The sequence below is a fragment of the Leopardus geoffroyi genome, chromosome C2, assembly GCF_018350155.1.
Source record: "Leopardus geoffroyi isolate Oge1 chromosome C2, O.geoffroyi_Oge1_pat1.0, whole genome shotgun sequence".
In the NCBI taxonomy this organism is placed as follows: Eukaryota; Metazoa; Chordata; class Mammalia; order Carnivora; family Felidae; genus Leopardus; species Leopardus geoffroyi.
The window spans coordinates 15,515,403-15,534,562 of record NC_059333.1 but is presented as its reverse complement, the minus strand read 5'-3'; the positions used below and the strand labels follow the sequence as shown (position 1 = coordinate 15,534,562).

At 38.4% G+C, this 19,160-nt stretch overlaps 1 protein-coding gene across 6 annotated transcripts in view; it reads right to left on the bottom strand.

The window, feature by feature from the left end:
* Positions 1-1,775: 1,775 nt before the first annotated feature.
* GRIK1 (glutamate ionotropic receptor kainate type subunit 1) overlaps positions 1,776-19,160 on the bottom strand; it is a 372,168-nt gene continuing 354,783 nt past the window's right edge. For 2 of the 6 annotated variants that reach the window (XM_045501535.1, XM_045501536.1), the window contains 2 exons: positions 2,652-2,738; positions 1,776-2,253 (listed from right to left, as the gene is read on the bottom strand). In XM_045501535.1, coding sequence (XP_045357491.1) covers positions 2,098-2,253; positions 2,652-2,738 — 243 coding nt within the window. In that variant the 3' untranslated portion in view covers positions 1,776-2,097. Of the gene's footprint in view, positions 2,254-2,651; positions 2,739-14,294; positions 18,614-19,160 lie in introns of those variants that run through there. The other 4 variants (XM_045501539.1, XM_045501537.1, XM_045501540.1 and 1 more) reach the window with 2 other exon arrangements.

Here is a 19,160-nt window from a genome sequence, read left to right as displayed (position 1 = left end):
ACTGCACATCTCCCCTCTAATATGTTATCACTCTAGTTCATCTTCAGCTGTTGGATTAACCATATTTCTATCTGCTTTTCTGTTTCTATCAGTAAGCATATCTGTATCTATCTTTATCTCTATCTCTATCTATAAATATTTTTTAATTGTATGAGAGAAAGAGAGAGAGAGAGAGAGAGAGAGAGAGAGAGAGAGAGAGAGAATATCTTAAGCAGTTCCATGCTCACTGCAGAGCCCAACGTGGGGCTTGATACTACCATCCTGGGATCGTGACCTGAACTGAAATCAAGAGCCGGGTGCTCAACCGACTGAGCCACCCAGACGCCCTTCTCATTTATGTAAATTGCAACTCCATCTTTCCAGGCACGCAGGGACTGATCCCATGATCCTGGGATCATGACCTGAGCTGAAATCAAGAGTCAGACACTCAACCCATTGAGCCACCTGGGTACCCCAGCATATTGTTTTTAATGTCACATCTTCATGGATTTTATGTAAGATCTTAATGCATTGTCTAATGAAATACATTATTTTCCAATTGTGATTGATCCAAAATTTGAGCACTGATCACAATCATAGGAAAATATCTGGCCAGTACCTGTTATTGCTATTTTAAATGTGACGTTATTTTTTTTATGTCTGGATATATTTTTGTGCTTAAACTCTACAGGGACTAGATAACAAAATTTGTTTCGTTATAGAACAATCCTATAGAAACCAATGGGATTTAATTATATGAACTATTGATCCAGTGCCTGCTGCTTTCCCATTGGTCCCCCGAATAATGAGTGCTACCTCAACTCCACAGTTAAGCCTCCCTCTCCCTGCCAACCCAAATCCTAGACTTTCTCTGGACCCACTCTTCCCTCCCTCATGACCACTGTCTAAATCTCTGGCCCTGTGAGTTGTGCCTCCTAGTTACTTCCATCATCCACTGGTCTGGCTGCCCCTGCTCTGGCCTGGCTGCAATGTCCTTTCTTTGGGTTCCTGAAAGAGCCTTCGGGTGACCCTGTCTCTTCTTCCTCAGATTCCTTTCCTTCAATCCTTTGTCTGCTTTCAGCCAGAGTGGTTGTCACCTGTCAGACCCATTGTATTCCCTTGCATTTTAGCCACACTAAACTCCTGTCCCTCCACCATCCTGGCCCTATTCGCTCTCCTTTTGGGGCCTTCCAATATGCTGCTTCCTCAGCCTAGAATGCCTGCTTCTCCATCTTACAGTCCTCCCTTCACCTGATTAACTTGTCATCATAATTTAGCTGTACCTTCCTCCAGGAAATCTTCCTTGGTTGAGTACATGTTCCTTTGGCTTCTGGCTTCTACTGAGGAAGTGCTAATCCTTTGAGTACTCAAATGTTTTTCTTTTTTATTTAACTATAAACTATGTGAGAGCAGGGACCATATCTGTCTTCCTCACCATAGTATCTCCAGAACCTAGAATGATGCCCAGAATGTGATGGACACTTTTATTTTTTGAATGAATTTTCCTTTTTTGTTTTTAAATCCTTTTATCTTATACTCACCAATATTCCAAGTGCCATTTTAAAGTTCTTTATGAAGTCAGATTTTAAAGCACAAAGATGAGTAGTTTTATTTTATAATAACTAGGTATTTGGTATGAACTCTAAGTATTTTTTTTTAATTAGCCAGAAATGATTCTGTGTGTCTGAACCGGTTAAGAGGACTCATCAAAACAGCAAACTGGAAAACAGATGACATTTGACAAACAAACATTGTGAATGGGAGCTGAGTAATGGAGAACAAACCAACACTCAAACTTGTTCTGGAAAAAAAAAAAACCCTGTTGATTTATTATTATTTAGAAAGCACACACAGCAATTTATCGAGAAGAAGGAGAAAAGGCAAAATAAGTGAGCATACAAATTCATTTTAAAAGATCCAGTGGCACTTCCCAAGTAATATCTGTCTCTGTGAGCTTTTTAAAGCTGTTGTATTTCACATATCTATATGCATACCCAGAGTTATGAATATAGATACAGGGAAACACATCACACACTTGTCAGGAATCTTTCCTCCCCAAAACCTGTAGTGAGCGTATCGTTTTCCTTCCTGAAAGCTGCCTGCAGGTGTTTTCTTGGATCATGCCACAGTCTCTTTCCTCTGAGTTCGTCTCTGATGACAAGTAAGGATACTTGTGAAGGGAGATTTCCCCTTAGTTCTTGACTTTTTCTTTAGCTTTTTCTGATTTTTGAGTGAGATTCCCAGTTCTTCCATGATGGCATTGAAAGAGAGACACTAGAGAACATGAAATAATAGAGCATCAGTTTAACCTAACTAGCTGCCCCCTCCACTGATCTGTCTCTCACCAATACAAGATATTGGTCTAAGGTAACTCTGCCACACTGTAAATTCCCGGCCAGTTCCCACACCTCCTCCTCCACCCACTGGCCATTCTCCTTTTCTACTTGGGGAAACAGAGGCAGCAAGCTAGCTGGGTAGACTTTGGGCTTTCATTCATAAGATGCAGTATTATAAAACTACCCAGTTAGGCTCTCGAAATAGACAACTTACCTTTGCCGAGACACCAAAATAGAGTTAAGTTAAGTCATTTCCCCCATTGAGATGATCCAAACATTGATAGGTTTATCAAGGCATACAGGACACTTCAGTAATGCTATAGAAAATGAACAAACCTTCTCTACACCAAGGCTTTGTTTTTTTCTCCCATGAAACCTTACTTTGTTCCTAAAATAAAATCTAATTCTTGATGACTTTCCTTTCTGATAAAAAAAAAGAAAAAAAAACAATTTTAAATTGTATATTTTCTCCAAAAAACAGAGATCTGGCAGCAGCAATGATGCAGCTGTGGTTGAAATGAAAATAATATGGTACCGAACCGCACAGCAAAGATGATGGCATAATACGAAGAGAAAATGGAGTGATGATCATGAAACGTCACGTGAGTGCACATGGCGTATATATGTACGTATCTATTACAATTCCACTGTTATGTATTCGCATGCACAGTGTACAATGGTGTAATCAAACATAATTTGCTACCATTTTTTTCCAGCCAATATCAGATCTTTGAGTGATACATTCCTGCTAATAGAGATTTCCATAACTTAGTATTGTTCTTGATGAGGTAACCCTTAAAACACCCTTAAAATCCCCAAGCCTTTGGTAAGGTGTAAGCAAGTGCAAGCATGGGACTCCTTTGTCATGAACTCACAAAACGGATGGGTTGAAAGTCATATGACCACGTGCCACCCAATGATTTCTCTAGGCTGTGAGCTTCTGACAGGAAGGAAACTGGTGTTTCCTGTGTTCAAAGTAGGAAATGTCTCCTCCGGTCCTTGCGTATCAATGTGCAACATGTATTTTTGAAAATTTACACTCCAGTTTTGTTCCACAAAAAAGTTGATGTCGTTTAAATAAGCAATAGTTTTAATTTTTCTACTTGATTTGAAAGCTAGCCAGATACATTTGGTTCCTAGATATACATTGCTGGCCTACCAGATGTACACCTCTGAAAAAGTAATAGTTTTTGTATGACTTCTTGTCTCTTTTGCACGTGTTTATAGACTTTGAATTTCATTTTCATTTTCATATGGCACTAAGAATTCATGTCATTCGTGTTCATTTTCTTTCAAATCGTAAGTTGTGGCTTCAGTGAATTGAGAGGGGGATCATGCCACCCAAAGAAAAACTTCAGAAATGTTTTCTATGAATTATACTTACAAAAAGTGTTATAGCACATATGTCACAACTGAAATTTAATGTTTTTTGATAGCATTTTGTGATGTGAAATTTTTCTGTTGCTACCAGACGAACTGCATATTTTATAGTGCCATATGACACATGGTATTGTATAGGGGTCTTGCAAATTTTGCTCAGAGAGATATTTCAATGGAAGAAGTGTTTTTGTTTTTTGGGTTTGTTTTGTTTTGTTTTGCATTTTTGCACAGGACATTTCTAATTTCAGGAAGATCATTAAAATGGAAGGAAGAGAGGGAAAGAAGGAGGAAGTGCAAAGGACTTTATATATACTATTACAAACAAATCTTACAGCAACCTTATAAGGAAGGAATTCTTATGCCCATTATATAAGTGGGGAAATTTACTATTGGAAATGTTAAGTAATTTGCCCAGGAAATTTGGTTCGTAAGAGCTTGCATTTGAACTCAGTCTATCTTATTTCACAGACTCAACTGCTTTCACTTGACATCAACACCTTTTTTTTTTACTTAACTACTATAAAGAGCTTTTATAGATTCTTTTCTCATAAATGCATGTTAAGAAGTTGCAATATTTCTGTTTTACTTGAAGCCTGAAACATTTGAGTTTAGAGATTTCTCTTCATTTTGCACTGAAACCACCAAAGTGAGTCTCCAAGTGTGGCTCACAACGAGGAAAGAACTTGATGAAACTCTCTCTTTCCTGTATTGGGTAGAGGGGTAACCACAGTTCTTGTCTTGACAATATGTTGTAATTATGTTTCTCTTTAAAACACAATCTTCCTTCAACTTTTATATTGCCTTAAAATGCAGCAAATGTCTATTCCTTTCATTAACCCTAGGTATTTATTTTTTGCTGCCCTCATGAAAGTAAAAATATATATAGTTTTATGAGTGGTCTGGTTTCTCTGTCTTTGGTCACAAATGATGATTTCTTTTTGATTCTCATTTTGTCTCCAACTGTCAAAAAGAAAATGGCAAGATATTGGGACTGACCTTTCTGCTTCCATGTTTTTGCTATAGTCATAAGGAAAGATGACCTTTAAGGTCCCTACCAGCCATGAGCTCAAGCAAACCATACACTCTTGTATCCACAGGAAATGAAAATGTGAAGGTCATCTCTCAGCACAGAAGGGCCTGGGAGGGTTTCCTATTCATTCATTGATTTGTCTTTCACAATCTCAGAATTAAAGATATAGAGAGATAGATAGAGAGAGAGAGAGAGAGAGAGAGAGAGATAGATAGATAGATAGATAGATATAGATAAATTGAGCGTCTGAATTAGGATAAAAATCTAAGTAGCTTTCCAAAGCTTCTATTTCTAGACTTGGTTTTTATGAACTCCCTTGTATCTGCAGAGCCGTAGAAAAATTATGGTTAAGCACAGATGTTTGAATTTCTAAACTAATTTCATTAGAAAGTATCAGACAGGTTGATGACCATCTACCACCTTGCTCAGGAGGCAGGGACATTAGGAGTAGGGTGAATACCCCAGCAGAATCCCCTGGTGTTTGGCAGACTGGAAATTACCCTGTAGTATGCAGCCGGGGTCCTCCTATTTTTCTCTGGTGGATGGAATTCATGTTTTCAATGGATCTACATATATGACCATGAATCATACTTGTGAGTTGACCCCTGGTCTCAGAATGCTGGAAATGAAATTTCAGCTGTGCTGCCTAGTAGCTGAGTTACACTGGGCAAGATGTTTATTTTCTCTTTGATTCAGCTTCTTTATCTATACAATGGAAACAATAGTAGAATCCTTTTCATAAGAGTTATTTTGTGAACCATTGAGTGGGTACATGTAAAACAGCACAATGCCTGACCCATGGTAAGTTTCTCTATTTCTTTAAAATAACATGGTATAGGGGCGCCTGGGTGGCTCAGTCGGTTAAGTGTCCGACTTGGGCTCATCTTGCGGTTCGTGAGTTCAAGGCCGTGTCGGTCTCTGTGCTGCCTGGAGCCTGCTTCGGATTCTGTCTGTCTGTCTCTCTCTCTTTCTCTCTCAAAAATAAACAAACATTAAAAAAATAAAAAATAAAATAACATTGTATAGGGGCACCTGGGTGGTTCAGTCATGTAAGTGTCTGACTCTTGGTTTCAGGATATGATCTCATGATTTCATGAGTTTGAGCCCCAAATTGGGCTCTATGCTGGCAGCACGGAATCTGCTTGGGATTCTTTCTCTCCCTCTCTCTCTGTCCTTCCCCCACTCACACTGTCTCTCTCTCTCTCAGAATAAATAAACTTAAAAAAATAACATTGTATATATCACTGAAAATAGTTTAAGTCTATGAAACTTCCTGATATGTATTTTGGTGGTTTTTTTTTTTTGGATGGAAGGAAGGGAGGAACAGTGAAAAGTTGATGATCCTTTAATATTATCCATTGTATGCCCTTCTATGCACCAATTCTTTGTTTCCACCAGTGTTTTGTTAAAGTACGTTCTATACATGTTTAATACATAGATTTTTCAATGCTTATTTTATTTGTTTCAGCCAGCTCATAACATGTTTTCGTGTTTATGCAGTAATAAGATTTATGACAGCTTGTGTCTTGCCTCTGAAGGATAGGTGCTCAAGCATGAGAAAGAAATGAAAATTAGCCACAGCTCTTTGCCATTTAAAAAAACTTATCTCTATGCATCTGAACCCATTTACTGTGAATTGCTATGATGATAAGTTTGATAGGAAAATTCACTTATGAATGGATTTATAGTAATAAACTGTGTTAGTGCCATTTACGCCGTTCTGAACACTGTCCAAAGATAAAGTGATGTGTGTGTGTGCAGGGATCGCATGTGTGTGCGTGTGCGTGCTTGTGTGCATGCACCTACATGTGCATGTGACTTCTCTTGCAGAGGAAAGGAAAGTGAGAAACAAGTTCATCTACTAGAAACCGTGAGTGAAACTTCAGCTAGCACTGCAGTTCACCTGGTTTTAGAAGAAGGATTTCTTTCTTTCTTCCTTCCTTCCTTCCTTCCTTCCTTCCTTCCTTCCTTCCTTCCTTCCTTCCTTCCTTTCTTTCTTTCTTTCTCTCTCTCTCTCTCTCTCTCTCTTTCTTTCAATGTTTGTTTGTTTGTTTATTTATGTATTTATTTATGTATGTATTTATTTATTTATTTATTTTTGAGACAGAGAGAGACAGAGCATGAACGGGGGAGGGGCAGAGAGAGAGGGAGACACAGAATCGGAAGCAGGCTCCAGGCTCTGAGCCATCAGCCCAGAGCCTGACGCGGGGCTCGAACTCACAGACCGCGAGATCGTGACCTGAGCTGAAGTTGGACGCTCAACCGACTGAGCCACCCAGGCGCCCCAATGTTTATTTATTTTTGAGAGAGAGAGAGCGCAAGCGAGCACACGCATGAGCAGGGGAGGGGCAGAGAGAGAGGGAGACACAGAATCCGAAGCAGGCTCCGGGCTCTGAGGTGTCAGCACAGAGCCCAACGCGGGGCTCGAACCTACAAACTGAGATCATGACCTGAGCTGAAGTCAGATGTTTAACCATCTGAGCCACCCAGGCACCCCTGATTTGCTTATTTCTTTTGCAGAAAACCATTCCTCTTTCTCCATTCCTTTTGTGCCTGTAGTGTGACCCTAGTGAGCCCCCCGTCCTCTTTTCCTGCCTTCTTTTGCTTTCTTTTACCTTCCTCTTTGTCTTGATTTTTTTTTTTTTAATAATTGCTGACAGCATGGCACCTCCTTTGGATTAATCCTTAATATTTGGTTTCGTGGTACTAGTGTGAACCTGAACATAAATTATTCTTCTTTCCCGACACCTTTATCCTTCTATTTCCCTGGAAGGGATGGGAGAAGTTAACTCTTGTTTTGTACCTAAAATTAACTGCCCCCCCCCACCACACAGATAATATTTGTGTCATTTTATAAATGTAAAAGCTTTCATTTTATATAGATATGCTTTAACTTGAAAGCAAGCTCTAACTTGAAGCCTTTTTTGTAAAGACTATTTTTAGTAAAATAGACTGAATTTTAACAAATATAGAAATCAAGGAATGGGTTACTGAGAAATGATGAGATTATCATTGCTGTTATGTTCTTGGTTTGGTCGAATTACTATCATAGTCTGGAGGCAGTGTCTCAATGATTTTTTTTTTTTCTTTTTAACGAGATGGTCTAAGTATTCACATCCTTAACATTTTTAAACTGTGAGATTCAATACGGGAACAAACCTAAAATGTTCAAAATGTCAGGAAACTTTTTAAGGAATAAGAACAGAATCCTATTCATACATTTGCTACCTTAAGACTTTGGAAAGTCTGGTCACCTCTCTGCATAAGTGTTTTATGTCTTCACAGGATAATTGATGATCTAACAGCAGAGATCAAGCTTCAGTGATCCCCCACTAATTATGTTAAGGAAGGAGGAGGGAGATTGTTAGAGTAGATATGTGTATACCATTTTGTGTGAAATTCTTGCATTCCAGAACTCAGAATTTGGCTACCATTTGCTCTGGTTTTATCAGTTTTCTGGGTTCATTCAGAATTCCTGGGCCACCTCTCATGCAGCCATCCTTGGATTAAAAAAAAAAAAAAAAAATATATATATATATATATATATATATATATATATATATATATATATATATGAGAGGTTGGGAGTCAGCCATCATATTAGCCTCGAGAATAGTGATCATGATTAATTGTGCCTGAAAGCTAATGAGGAAGCCGATTCTCATCTCCTGAATCTGTGCCAAAAATTTCTGGATGGAGGAAATGTAGACATTGGCCTAAAACTTAAAAGTGTGGTCTGCTATCCCCACCTGTCACCCAGAAGCCATTCCTTACCCTGCTAATTTTCAACTGGCTCTTCACTCCTTCTACATTTTCCCTGGGGCTACAGTATATCAACCCCACTAACTTATTTTCCTATCTCTCTTTTTTTAAAACATTTTTAATCTTTATTTAGTTTTGAGAGAGAGAGAGAACCAGCAGGGGAGCAACAGAGAGAGAGGGAGATGCAGAATCCGAAGCAGGTGCTAGGCTCTGAAATGTCAGCTCAGAGCCCGACGTGGGGCTCAAACTCACGAACCGTGATCGTGACCTGAGCCGTAGTCGAAATCCCAACTGACTTAGCCAGCTAGACGCTCCTCCTGGCTCTTTTTAATGTCATGTTTTCACCATCTCTGTCCTTGTCCTTCTCGTCTCCTCCATTTTACTTTTTTTGCCCCCACACTTGAGACTTGGTGCCAACATCTTTGCTGTCTCAGATCCTAGATGTAAGCTGATTCCCTGCATGAAAGCATATCCCAGAATTCTCTGTTTTCCAGTCCGAGTTCCTTCAAACGATAAACATACACCTATGGGGGACACAAGGTTAGTCAATGACACTAGATACATGAGGATCATCTTTCTAGGGTTCATTTTTGTTTAAAGATTTTATTTAGCAAACTTTTCTTCCATTAGAATAAGTGTAAGTCTATTGTGGAATGGATATATATATATATATATATATATATATATATACACACACACACATATATATATGTATATATATATATATATAATTTATTTATTTTTAAGAATTCTTTAACAAATTTTTCACTATGGGTGGCTGCCCAAGACTCTACAAAATTCTTGGGGGTATTCGTTCTCCTCTAACATTAGGAATAATTTCATAGAAAACTTTGAAAAGTGAGGTTAACACTGAAGCAATGTTCCATTTTGATATTAATCCGTGTACTTTTCCAAATCTTCTGAATCTGAGCCCTTTTTCCCACTTTTAAAGTTATAGCAAGAGCTTTTGTATGCATTGCCCTCAGGGTAGGGATGACATAGAAAGAGGAAAAAAAGTAAAATTTGCAGCTTTGAGTTCTTAAATAGATTTTTGTGGATCTATAGAAGCCACTGCAGTCTTTGAAGCTATTAATTACAACAGCTAGGTGTTTGAAAGAAGGAAAAAGAAGGCACTTTGAATTGTAAAAGTTTGCCTTCGAGCCTTCAGGGCCCAGCCCCTGAGATTGTGGCTGGGGTATGAAGCTAGGACTGTTCTGTGTTTATTTTCAAGGAGAATCATCCAGCCAGGGGCTAGGACAGCCTAGATGCTGAGGAATACCAGAGAAGGGGCCCCTCACTTGCAACTTTTGGGATCAAACTCCCATGGGGTGAAGTAAGGCAAATAGATGTGGAGACAGCTTAATAGATGAAGGGAGCTGAAAACACAAGGAAATCGTGCCCACTTTCTGTCCCATATTCAGAGGAAGCAGTCACTGAGTGCAGAAACATCATCAGAGCTGATCATCAGGCTGGTTGGAGACTGTCTCCCATGACCTCTGAAGTGTGCTCAAGAGCAGCGAGACTTTCCCCTGCTCCAGGAGGGCACGAAAGTTGCTGATGAGTTTGGAGAGATGGCTGCAGAGTGTCCCCCCCAAGCATTATGACTAGACAGCTGCAAGTTGTTTCTGCCATAAGGATAAGCTTCAGGTGGGCTGGACATATCTGAGATGAGCAACCCTCCTTGCTTAAAAATGGCAGAGATGTGGGTTTGTATGCCAATCCAAGGTACTCCCAGTGCCTTTCTCCTGTCTGGAGTCACCATCAGAGGCCACCATGACTTTCTTTTCTGGCCTTCTGGCTTCTCTCTGGCTTCCCTACATCTCCCAAGTCTGCCTCAGCCCCTTGTGCAAACTCGGGGCCTACACACTTCCTCTGTTATTGGCCTCATGTGTACCTGAGCAGGCCTCCATGCTGAACTTGACATGATACTATGAGGACTGACTTTCCATTACCACATGGAGAAGAGGGCCTGTCCTTTCTGCAACTCAGAGGCTGAGTTAGGGCCATAAATATATAATTCCAAGAAATTCTTTGCATGCCCCTTCTCATATAGAGAATGGCCTTGGTCTTGAGGTAAATTGAACCTGATGGAGGGTTTTAGTGTCCACAGTGTATATGTGCACTACCATGGAGTCCTTGCGGTACTAGCTTATGCCCACATGTAGCGGACATACATTTTTCTCAAGCTATAGACTTAGGTGTGCAAGAAAACCATGTGATGCCATAAAAAAATAACAACAGATCCCACCTTAGAGGTTCCCATCCACTAGTAGATGTTGTCAACTCAATGTAACTCACTCATTGTTTAAAACTGAGTTTCTTTTGGTTAATGGCTCAGTTAATATGAACCTCTCCCCTCCTCCCTTCTTCTTCTCTTCTTTCCCAGGTGCATCTGGGCTTAGGAAAATTTAATAGAGGGTCTGGTGATGGTGGGAGCAGCTATCCATGGCCATACTACATTCTTTGGCTTCCACTGGGGTTGGATCCTAGGAGACCATCAGTGTTGCACTTTCTCTGCTGAGTCCTCTAAGTGCTTGTGGCCCCACTATGGTCTCCATGTCAGGTCTACACACTGAGTCTTTTCCCACTCCAACCTCAACCTTTCAATCCACTGGTTCAGCCCTTCTGCAAGGCTCTTCATTGATAAGTGCCATGGAGTTTTCACTGTTTTCCCTGAGATGCTCTGGGACTGAGCAGGACTCTACGAAGCTGTTCATAGGTTCATGACCTAGATATTGTTATTGCACCATTCTGGAAACAGTTGGATGTAAGATTTTTCTCAAGTTTTCCCATCTCCTGGGCTATACCCTGTAAACTCCAATATGGCATTTTCTGTTCAAGATCTCCCAGAACTTTTCTGAGGTTTCTATTTTCCTGTCCTCAAGTTGGGACTTGGCTCATGGATGGCCATGAAGCCTTCTCTCAGGGATTCCAGTACCACCAAGATTTAATGACTTCCCTCCCATTCTTCCCTTCTTTCCTAGTGGTCAAAAGCTGGTCAGGGATAGGAACATGAGGGAAGAAATCATTATTTTGTGTATTTCCACAACCTTGGGCCTCTGGGTTTTGTCTCTTGTTAATTACAGATAAGCTTTTCAAATAACAACTAATCTATTCAACAAAACACCTGGTTCTTGAGACTGAAAGCCATGGTTTCCAAGATTTTTGTCTATACTACAAATCTGTAAAGTCTACTTAAAACTCAAAAGCTAAGAGTCTGATTCATCTCTGGCTTGGAAGCCGTACAGATAAAAACATTGACACTTAAGGGTGGAGGAGGATAGGGGTAAAAACAATAGAAAATAAAAGCACATCAACCTTTTTCTTTGTTTCCCTTTGTCTTTCTTTAACAGAATTACTGAAGTTCCACTTACAGAATAGGTTTCCCCATCTCTCTTGAATTGTGACTGAGAATATAACCCATTCCATAGCTATGAATAACTTCTAGCTATGTCTTGTTTTGCTTGTTGGTTTGTTTTATTTTGTTTTCTTTCTTTCTTTCTTTCTTTCTTTCTTTCTTTCTTTCTTTCTTTCTTTCTTCTTTCTTTCTTTCTCCTACTCTGTAGGCTCATCAGAGTAAAGAATGAGTCCACTTTTGTAGCCTTTCCTGTGTTTGTAACACTTTGCTTATGACTGGATGAGAACTTTTTCACTCTTTGATGCCATGATGGCCGGTTTTCTCTTTATCCAGAGTAGACCATTTCATCCTGCAGCACTGGCAGGAAAAGGTAATTCTGTTTATGACAATAAAAATTTAGTATGTTTAAGGTAACTGCACAATCATATTTATATTTGTATTTGGTATTTGGTCAAGCTTTTTTTTGTTGTTGTTGTTTGGTCCTTCTTCTTTTTATTTCCTTCCCAATTTCTATCAAACTTAAAAAATTACTGTGGTTGCAGAGAACTTTAAATATCACCCCTTCGGGGCTCCTGGGTGACTCAGTCAGTTAAGTGTCCGACTCTTGATTTTGGCTCAGGTCATGATCTCATGGTTTGTGGGTTTCAGCCCCACATCGAGCTCTGTGCTGACAAGGAGCCTGCTTGGGATTCTCTCTCTCTCTCCCCCTCTCTCTGCCCCTCCCCTGCTCGCTGTCTCTGTTTCTTTCTCAAAATAAATAGATAAACTTAAAAAAAAAAAAAAAAGAAAAAAATGTCATCCCTTCATGTCACAGCTGGGGAGACTGAGAATAAGAGAGGGACAACGACTTGCCCAAAGTCACATAGCTATTCAGTAGCAGCACAGGGACCTGAACTCTTGGCTTGTGACTCCCAAGTCATGTTTTCGTTGAGTCATTTACACCTTTCAGAATTTGTTTGGTTTTAAGACACTGCCACTGTACACTGGAAAAGTTATTTCTAAATGGATGTTAATTGCTTCCTGGCCTCTCTGTGAATTGATGAATGTTTGGGTTTCCAGGCAAAGGAAAACCTCTTTGCACAATTACAGAAATAACCTGATTGAGATTTCTCCAAATGACTTGCTAAATAAAGTGATCTGACTACAGAAGAAATGAATGAGAACGTGTGGAAGCATCTGATAATGTGCCAACTGATACTCAGGACTTAAGATAATTGCATATCGGGGCGCCTGAGTGGCTCAGTCAGTTTAAGCGTCCGACTTTGGCTCAGGTCAGGATCTCACAGTTCGTGAGTTCGAGCCCCACAATGGGCTCTGTGCTGACAGCTCAGAGTCTGGAGCCTGCTTTGGATTCTGTGTCTCCCTCTCACTCTCTGCCCCTCTCCTACTTGCACCCTATCTCTCTCTGTCTCTCAAAAATAAATAAACATTAAAAAAAATTAAAAAAAAAGATAATTGTATATTAGGGTATGTTACCTGGGGACAGTAGTTTCTTAGTTCCTATGGTTGGTAAGGACTAAAGTGATCAGGGCAACAACCTTTTTTTGAAATGGAAAAATCTGAATATTTGAAGTCTAAACACTTCAGTTAAAAAATTGGACACAAAGAAAATCCTGGTTTTGCTAACTTAAGCTTAGTAGATAAAGGAGTGACAGTAAGTCCATTCCATCACTCAGGTCCTACTCATGCTTTTTGTGTGTTTCTGGGTGTATACGCTGAAGCACGGAGACATGGTGGGGTTGTGCAATTTGGCCAATTAGCCCCATTTGGGTTGACGACTACAAAGTTCAGATTTTGTAGCGGGTGTAACCACATAGAACATTTGGGCTTTTATCACCAAAACGTTCTCATCTGTGTAAGTAGAACTTTTTTGAAAATTTAAGGGAGAATCCCATTTTCCATGATATCAGTCTCTACGGAGAGGATTTTGAAAGCAAAAATGATTTTAATATGCCTGTGCATCTGGACATAAAATTCCATAACTGTGGGAAGCATAATGAGATGGTTCCTAGAGGCAAGTTAAAACTGCAGCATCAAGCAGAAATTTTTCATTATCTATAAGAGTTAATTAATAATGCCATTTGGCACAGTCAGATGTGCAGAAAATAGTCCGAGAAGTAGGAATGCCTTGCTTTCCTTTTGCTTTTCAAGGCTGTTCAGGCTACTTTTAAATTGCTTACTGGGAAATAGACCTTATAGTATAAAGGGTCACGGGCTTGGAAACTAATTGGGATTCATTGTTTTGCTGCTTTGCCATAGATGGCACATATAGAACATAATATAATGCTAGTCAAATGTAATGAGGTATTTGGAAATATTTTTTTGGGGGGGGATAGGTTTATAACTATATAATCCAGCTGATTTTCCTAAGGGCATGATCTCTACCCACCATGTGTCCTCAGGTAGTTGCAGTTTTGCTGGAAAAACTCTAAAATAATTCAACTTCTAATTTTAGTCTAAGACAAAATAAACTTTATTTTTTTCCTTATTGCATTGGATTATAAACAGGCTTGTCAGGAATTGGATTAGACAGCGTTAGATGCTCCATGGCTGTCGATGCACTGTTCAATCTTTTCAAACACCTCTCTGCTCTCTTGCTAACTTTAAACAGTATTCTTCAAAATATAAGCCACAGATAACCTGCCAATGTTAATAAAATCTCATCCTCACCACTTGAAGTCAAATTGCTGTGTTCCATCTAGCTTTAAAGAAAACTCATGCTTACCAAAGTTTTAAAGTAAAACAGCTGTATTTAAGATTGTTGGGGGAAAAAAAGCTCATGTAAGGAAAGGTATTTTTAAAAAATCCCTTGTACTAAAAAAACTCATGTACATGACCTAATTTTGGAGAAAACTGCTATATTGAAGCTATTTTTTTTTATGGAAACTAATGTCTACAACCAATTTTAAGCATTCGCTTTCAGATTTTGTTAAAAAGTCACCAATTCCTGGATTCCACTCACTGAGAAGCAATCTATGGAGGTAAAACCTATAATCCATATTTTAAATAATTTCCCCGGTTGATTCTGAGGTACACCAAAGTTCTGAGAACTAATGACAAAAAAAACAGAGTTTGGAATCTTTTCTTTCATGTTCAAGTTTCTTTTTTTCTAAATTTCACTTAAAATGCAATGGCCCCTGGTGGAGTCACTGTGGTTTCAGCAGTCATTTAGTTGATGTCAAGAATTGGTTGTCTAGGGCATGTATAAAAAGAAAAAGAAGTATAAGGAGCCTTGGTTTCTGAAATGAATAGAAGTTCTTCAAGGGAAAAAAGGGCACAGAGACCAATTAAACTACCTATTTGATCATTCTGAGTAGGTCTAGCAACTATAACTAAACATGAAGGTCATCAATTGAATATAATGAAATTTTTATCTCAAAGATGTGCAGTTTCTTTTTGAACTCTCTATAAAGGGTTTATTGAATATTGAATGCCAAATATGTGAGTATATCTTGGCTTAGAATTAGTGTCATACCTCTGGAATCAATCAACAGACATCAATGAATTATTGAATGCTGATTACACATATAAGATTATGCTTTAGATCACTACTGCGCAGTAAAATCAACCGACTACCTTAAAAAACTATTGTCCTGCCCTCCTTCCAGACTAATCAAACAAGAATTTCTAGAGATGAGGTTCATGACTTCTACTGGATCCTCATGTGTTGCCAGTTTGGGTCCTTCCCTGGGGTGCAATGAACTTGTCCTTGATTTTTAATGATTGTGTGAGGAAAAGTGGTTTTAGAGAGAGAGTTTGAACCTGTAAATTGGAAAACCTCTTTTCCAGACAGACTGTGTATTAAGATGCATGATAAATTGTACTTACTGGCCACATGACCAGATAGCAATACCTAATTTCTCTATAAGGGGCTAATATCTGTTAACCAATATCTATTAACAGAATTCTTATAAATGATCTTATTTCCAATACCATTATAGAATTTCATTTAATTCTCAAAGCAAATATAGGTCAACAAATTATCTTCATTTTACAAATGAGGAAACTAGGGCTCAGAGAAATTAAAAACTACCCCCAATCATCAATACCATTGTTTACTGAATGGCAACGATGTGCCAGGCATGGTTAATGTGTTTTGTACAATAACACTGGATGAGGTACATATCATCAAGCCAGTATTCCCTGAGTATGATCTGTAGAAAATGGTCTGTCAAGATACTTCGGGGGAAAAACAGATTCTGCTATCTAATAAGTTTGGGAAATACTGAATGCTTTCCAATCTCGTTGAAAATTCCCAATGCATCATAACATGTTAAAAACACTGAGATATCATGCCGTAAAGAAAGTTTAGAGTAGTGTTCCATGGGTTCCTTGACCAGAAAATCTAATTTGAATAACACTTGTCAATGGTACCTTATGACCAAGAAATTATGTCCTAATATTACCTACTAAGAAACCAAGGCTCTGAGAAATGTAGTCACTTGTCTACTGTGATTCAGCATGTGGCTGTACTAGAACCTGCACCTAAGTTTGGTTGATTTTGAAAATTCTCCTATAATTCTAAATTCTAGGACTCCAGGCTGCTGACTGCTTATTTCTCTGTTAGTAAAGCTGAAATAAAATTGTTGAATGGATTAAATGTAATGCTGTATCATTTCAAAACATTTTGAAAACTGTAAAATAAGATATAAATATCAGAAATAGGTAGTATACAGCTTAAAGTGGCACACAACTATTAAGTTTACCCAAACTCTGAATTACACTTTCAAAGGAGAGTCTCTGTAGAAAAGCAGATTTTATTATCGCTAACCCCTTGATCATCTCAACTTCATCAATCACCCTTGAACTTTTTTGGTAGCATCTTTGATTTATTAAATAGTCCTTGGGAAGATAAACTCATGTAATTTGTGGTTTCCACATACAGAATCAATAAATTCTGAATACTAAAATACTCCAATGTTTGCCTCTATTGATTATGAAGATGTAAACTCTGACCCAGGACAAAGTGTGCTGCTTTCACTTTAATAACAGTAGATAAATGTTAGTGTAATTTAGAGATATTTTCTTAAAAGCACATTTATTTAAAGAAGAAAGCAAGACTGAGAAAATCAGGGCAGGAGTCAACTTTCCTATACATGTGTTACTGGAGAAATATAGTTTTGACTGGAGGGAACTGTGGTTCAAAAATTGGAACCCATTTAAAGCTAAGCAAAGAGAAGGCAAAATGCTACATGATTGCACAGATGGCTTATCCTTAATTCTGAGAAATATGTTTTGGGGCTAACTTCACATGTCAAAAGGTAATCCCATTAAGGAGAACAAAGACCAACTGATCCCATGCTGGGGGAAGATGAAAGGCATCCTCAATTCCCCTAGTACTGTGAAGAGGAAAAGAAGCTCAGAGGGCAGGCAGACATCCTCCATCACAACAAATTAAGTATGCAGTTGGTTTCTTACGTCACCAAGCTGAGTTAGAGTGGGAATTATTTACAGCATTTTGAATGCAGGTGGAAAATAAATCTAGAGATCTGTAACTAATGTGTATGGAAATTCTTTCCTCTATTTATTTTCTCCTCCTTGCCCTTCTCCCTAATATACTTGGAGTGAATTGATAATGACAAAGCATCCAAAGAAATGAGTGTGAAAGTGTTAATGTTCAGAAAAGATTGTGAGGAGAACAACCACTCTATGCTGGGTGAGTAGGAAAGGAATAAAATTACATCTTGTGAAAAGATGTTCGTCAATGCATAGTGAAAGTGAGTCAGTGGAAAATAGAAGATGCTATGTGTTAGTTCCTAGTTTAGGAGTTTGTCTGGAGCTTGCAAGAAATAGTCTGCAGCATGAAAAAAACCACCGTTCCTTGGAGACTCTGAACATACTATGATCTGAACCTACAGAGGGTTGTCAGGTAAATGTTATGTGAGAGCTTGATGTTAATGAATTTCGACCCAAGAATCATTTTCGACTGAGTTGTGCCTTTCTGAGTGAAGTTCAGCATAGCTAATGCTCTTCTGTGACGCCAGAGGGTTCAAGTTTAGTTTCCATTTTCTGGATCACGTTTTTCAATTTTGAAAATACAAGACACCTTGAGTCTTTGTGTAAATAATACATTTTAAATAGTGGAATCAATTTGAGTTGAACGTCAACGTTGTTATGGACTTACTACCAAAAGTTAGGGTTTTGGGTAGTTTGAATATGTGGCTCTACATAGAACAGAAGGGACAGGGAGAGGGAAACAGGAGTTTAAAAAAAAAAAGAAAAAAAAAAGGTCCACAAAGATAAAAAGAATTCCACCATACTAGCATTTTGTTTTTATGCTTTGCACTGTTGAAAATCTACATCTACTTTTTCATGAAGAAAGACTTGCTTATTTTTAACACATAAATATAGAACTAAGATAACCGTTGTCTTGATGGTATAGCAGATTCTGGAAAATACACATATATTGAAGTTTATATGCCCCTAATACACCTCGGTTTCAACACAGAATATGCATCTGTTTTCAGTGCATTGAATTCAATGTCTAGAGTCCATGAGTTTTGCTACCTTGAAAGGATAAAGAATTATGGCTATTTATGCTTAAAAGATACAGATATCATCAACAATACCAATTAGCAGAAACAATTTCTACTGGGCACACTTTTTTTTTTTAACTGATTACACAGTGTGAACTGAGGACTGTGTCCGAATCCCTCTCTCCTCTCGAATTAATTTGCCACATTCTAAATCCGTAGATAAAGTGGTTCCAGAAGTGGAGTTGGTTGGATGGGTTTGTTTACACTTCAGTCCATAAAAGAAACAAAAAGCCTTGCATGCAAAAAGAAATGAGAAAAAAATATAGAAAAAAATGAATAAATCAGAAGCAAAAATGAATGTTTAAATGAAAATTTAAATCAAATGAAGCTGGCAATTATGAGAAGCACATTAAAAGCATAACATATACAAGCTTTTATTTTTCAAATTAGTTGCATAAAACAAGACACCTCAAGAGCAAATTGAAAGTTAAAACAAAGCAGAACAGTCCATTTTCCCTTTTAAGTAAAGATAGTTTTCTCTTAAAAAAATCTAAAAAAGGGGTGTTTAATGTTCTCACAATTGCCTTGTAATTTTGGGAAAATTATCATGATAAAACCAAGTTATAATCAATCATCCCCAGCTTTGGGAGCTTAAAGAGAGTTTCCACTTAAAGGAGGTGGGACTGGTGTGAAATTATTAATCAGAACTGGCTACGTAATTTGTGGGGCCCAATACAAAGGGAAAATGTGGAACCCCTTGTTTAAAAATGATTAGTAATTTCAAGACAGTGACAGCTGAGCATTAAACTAGCCATGTTATTAATAGTTTATAGTCTCAA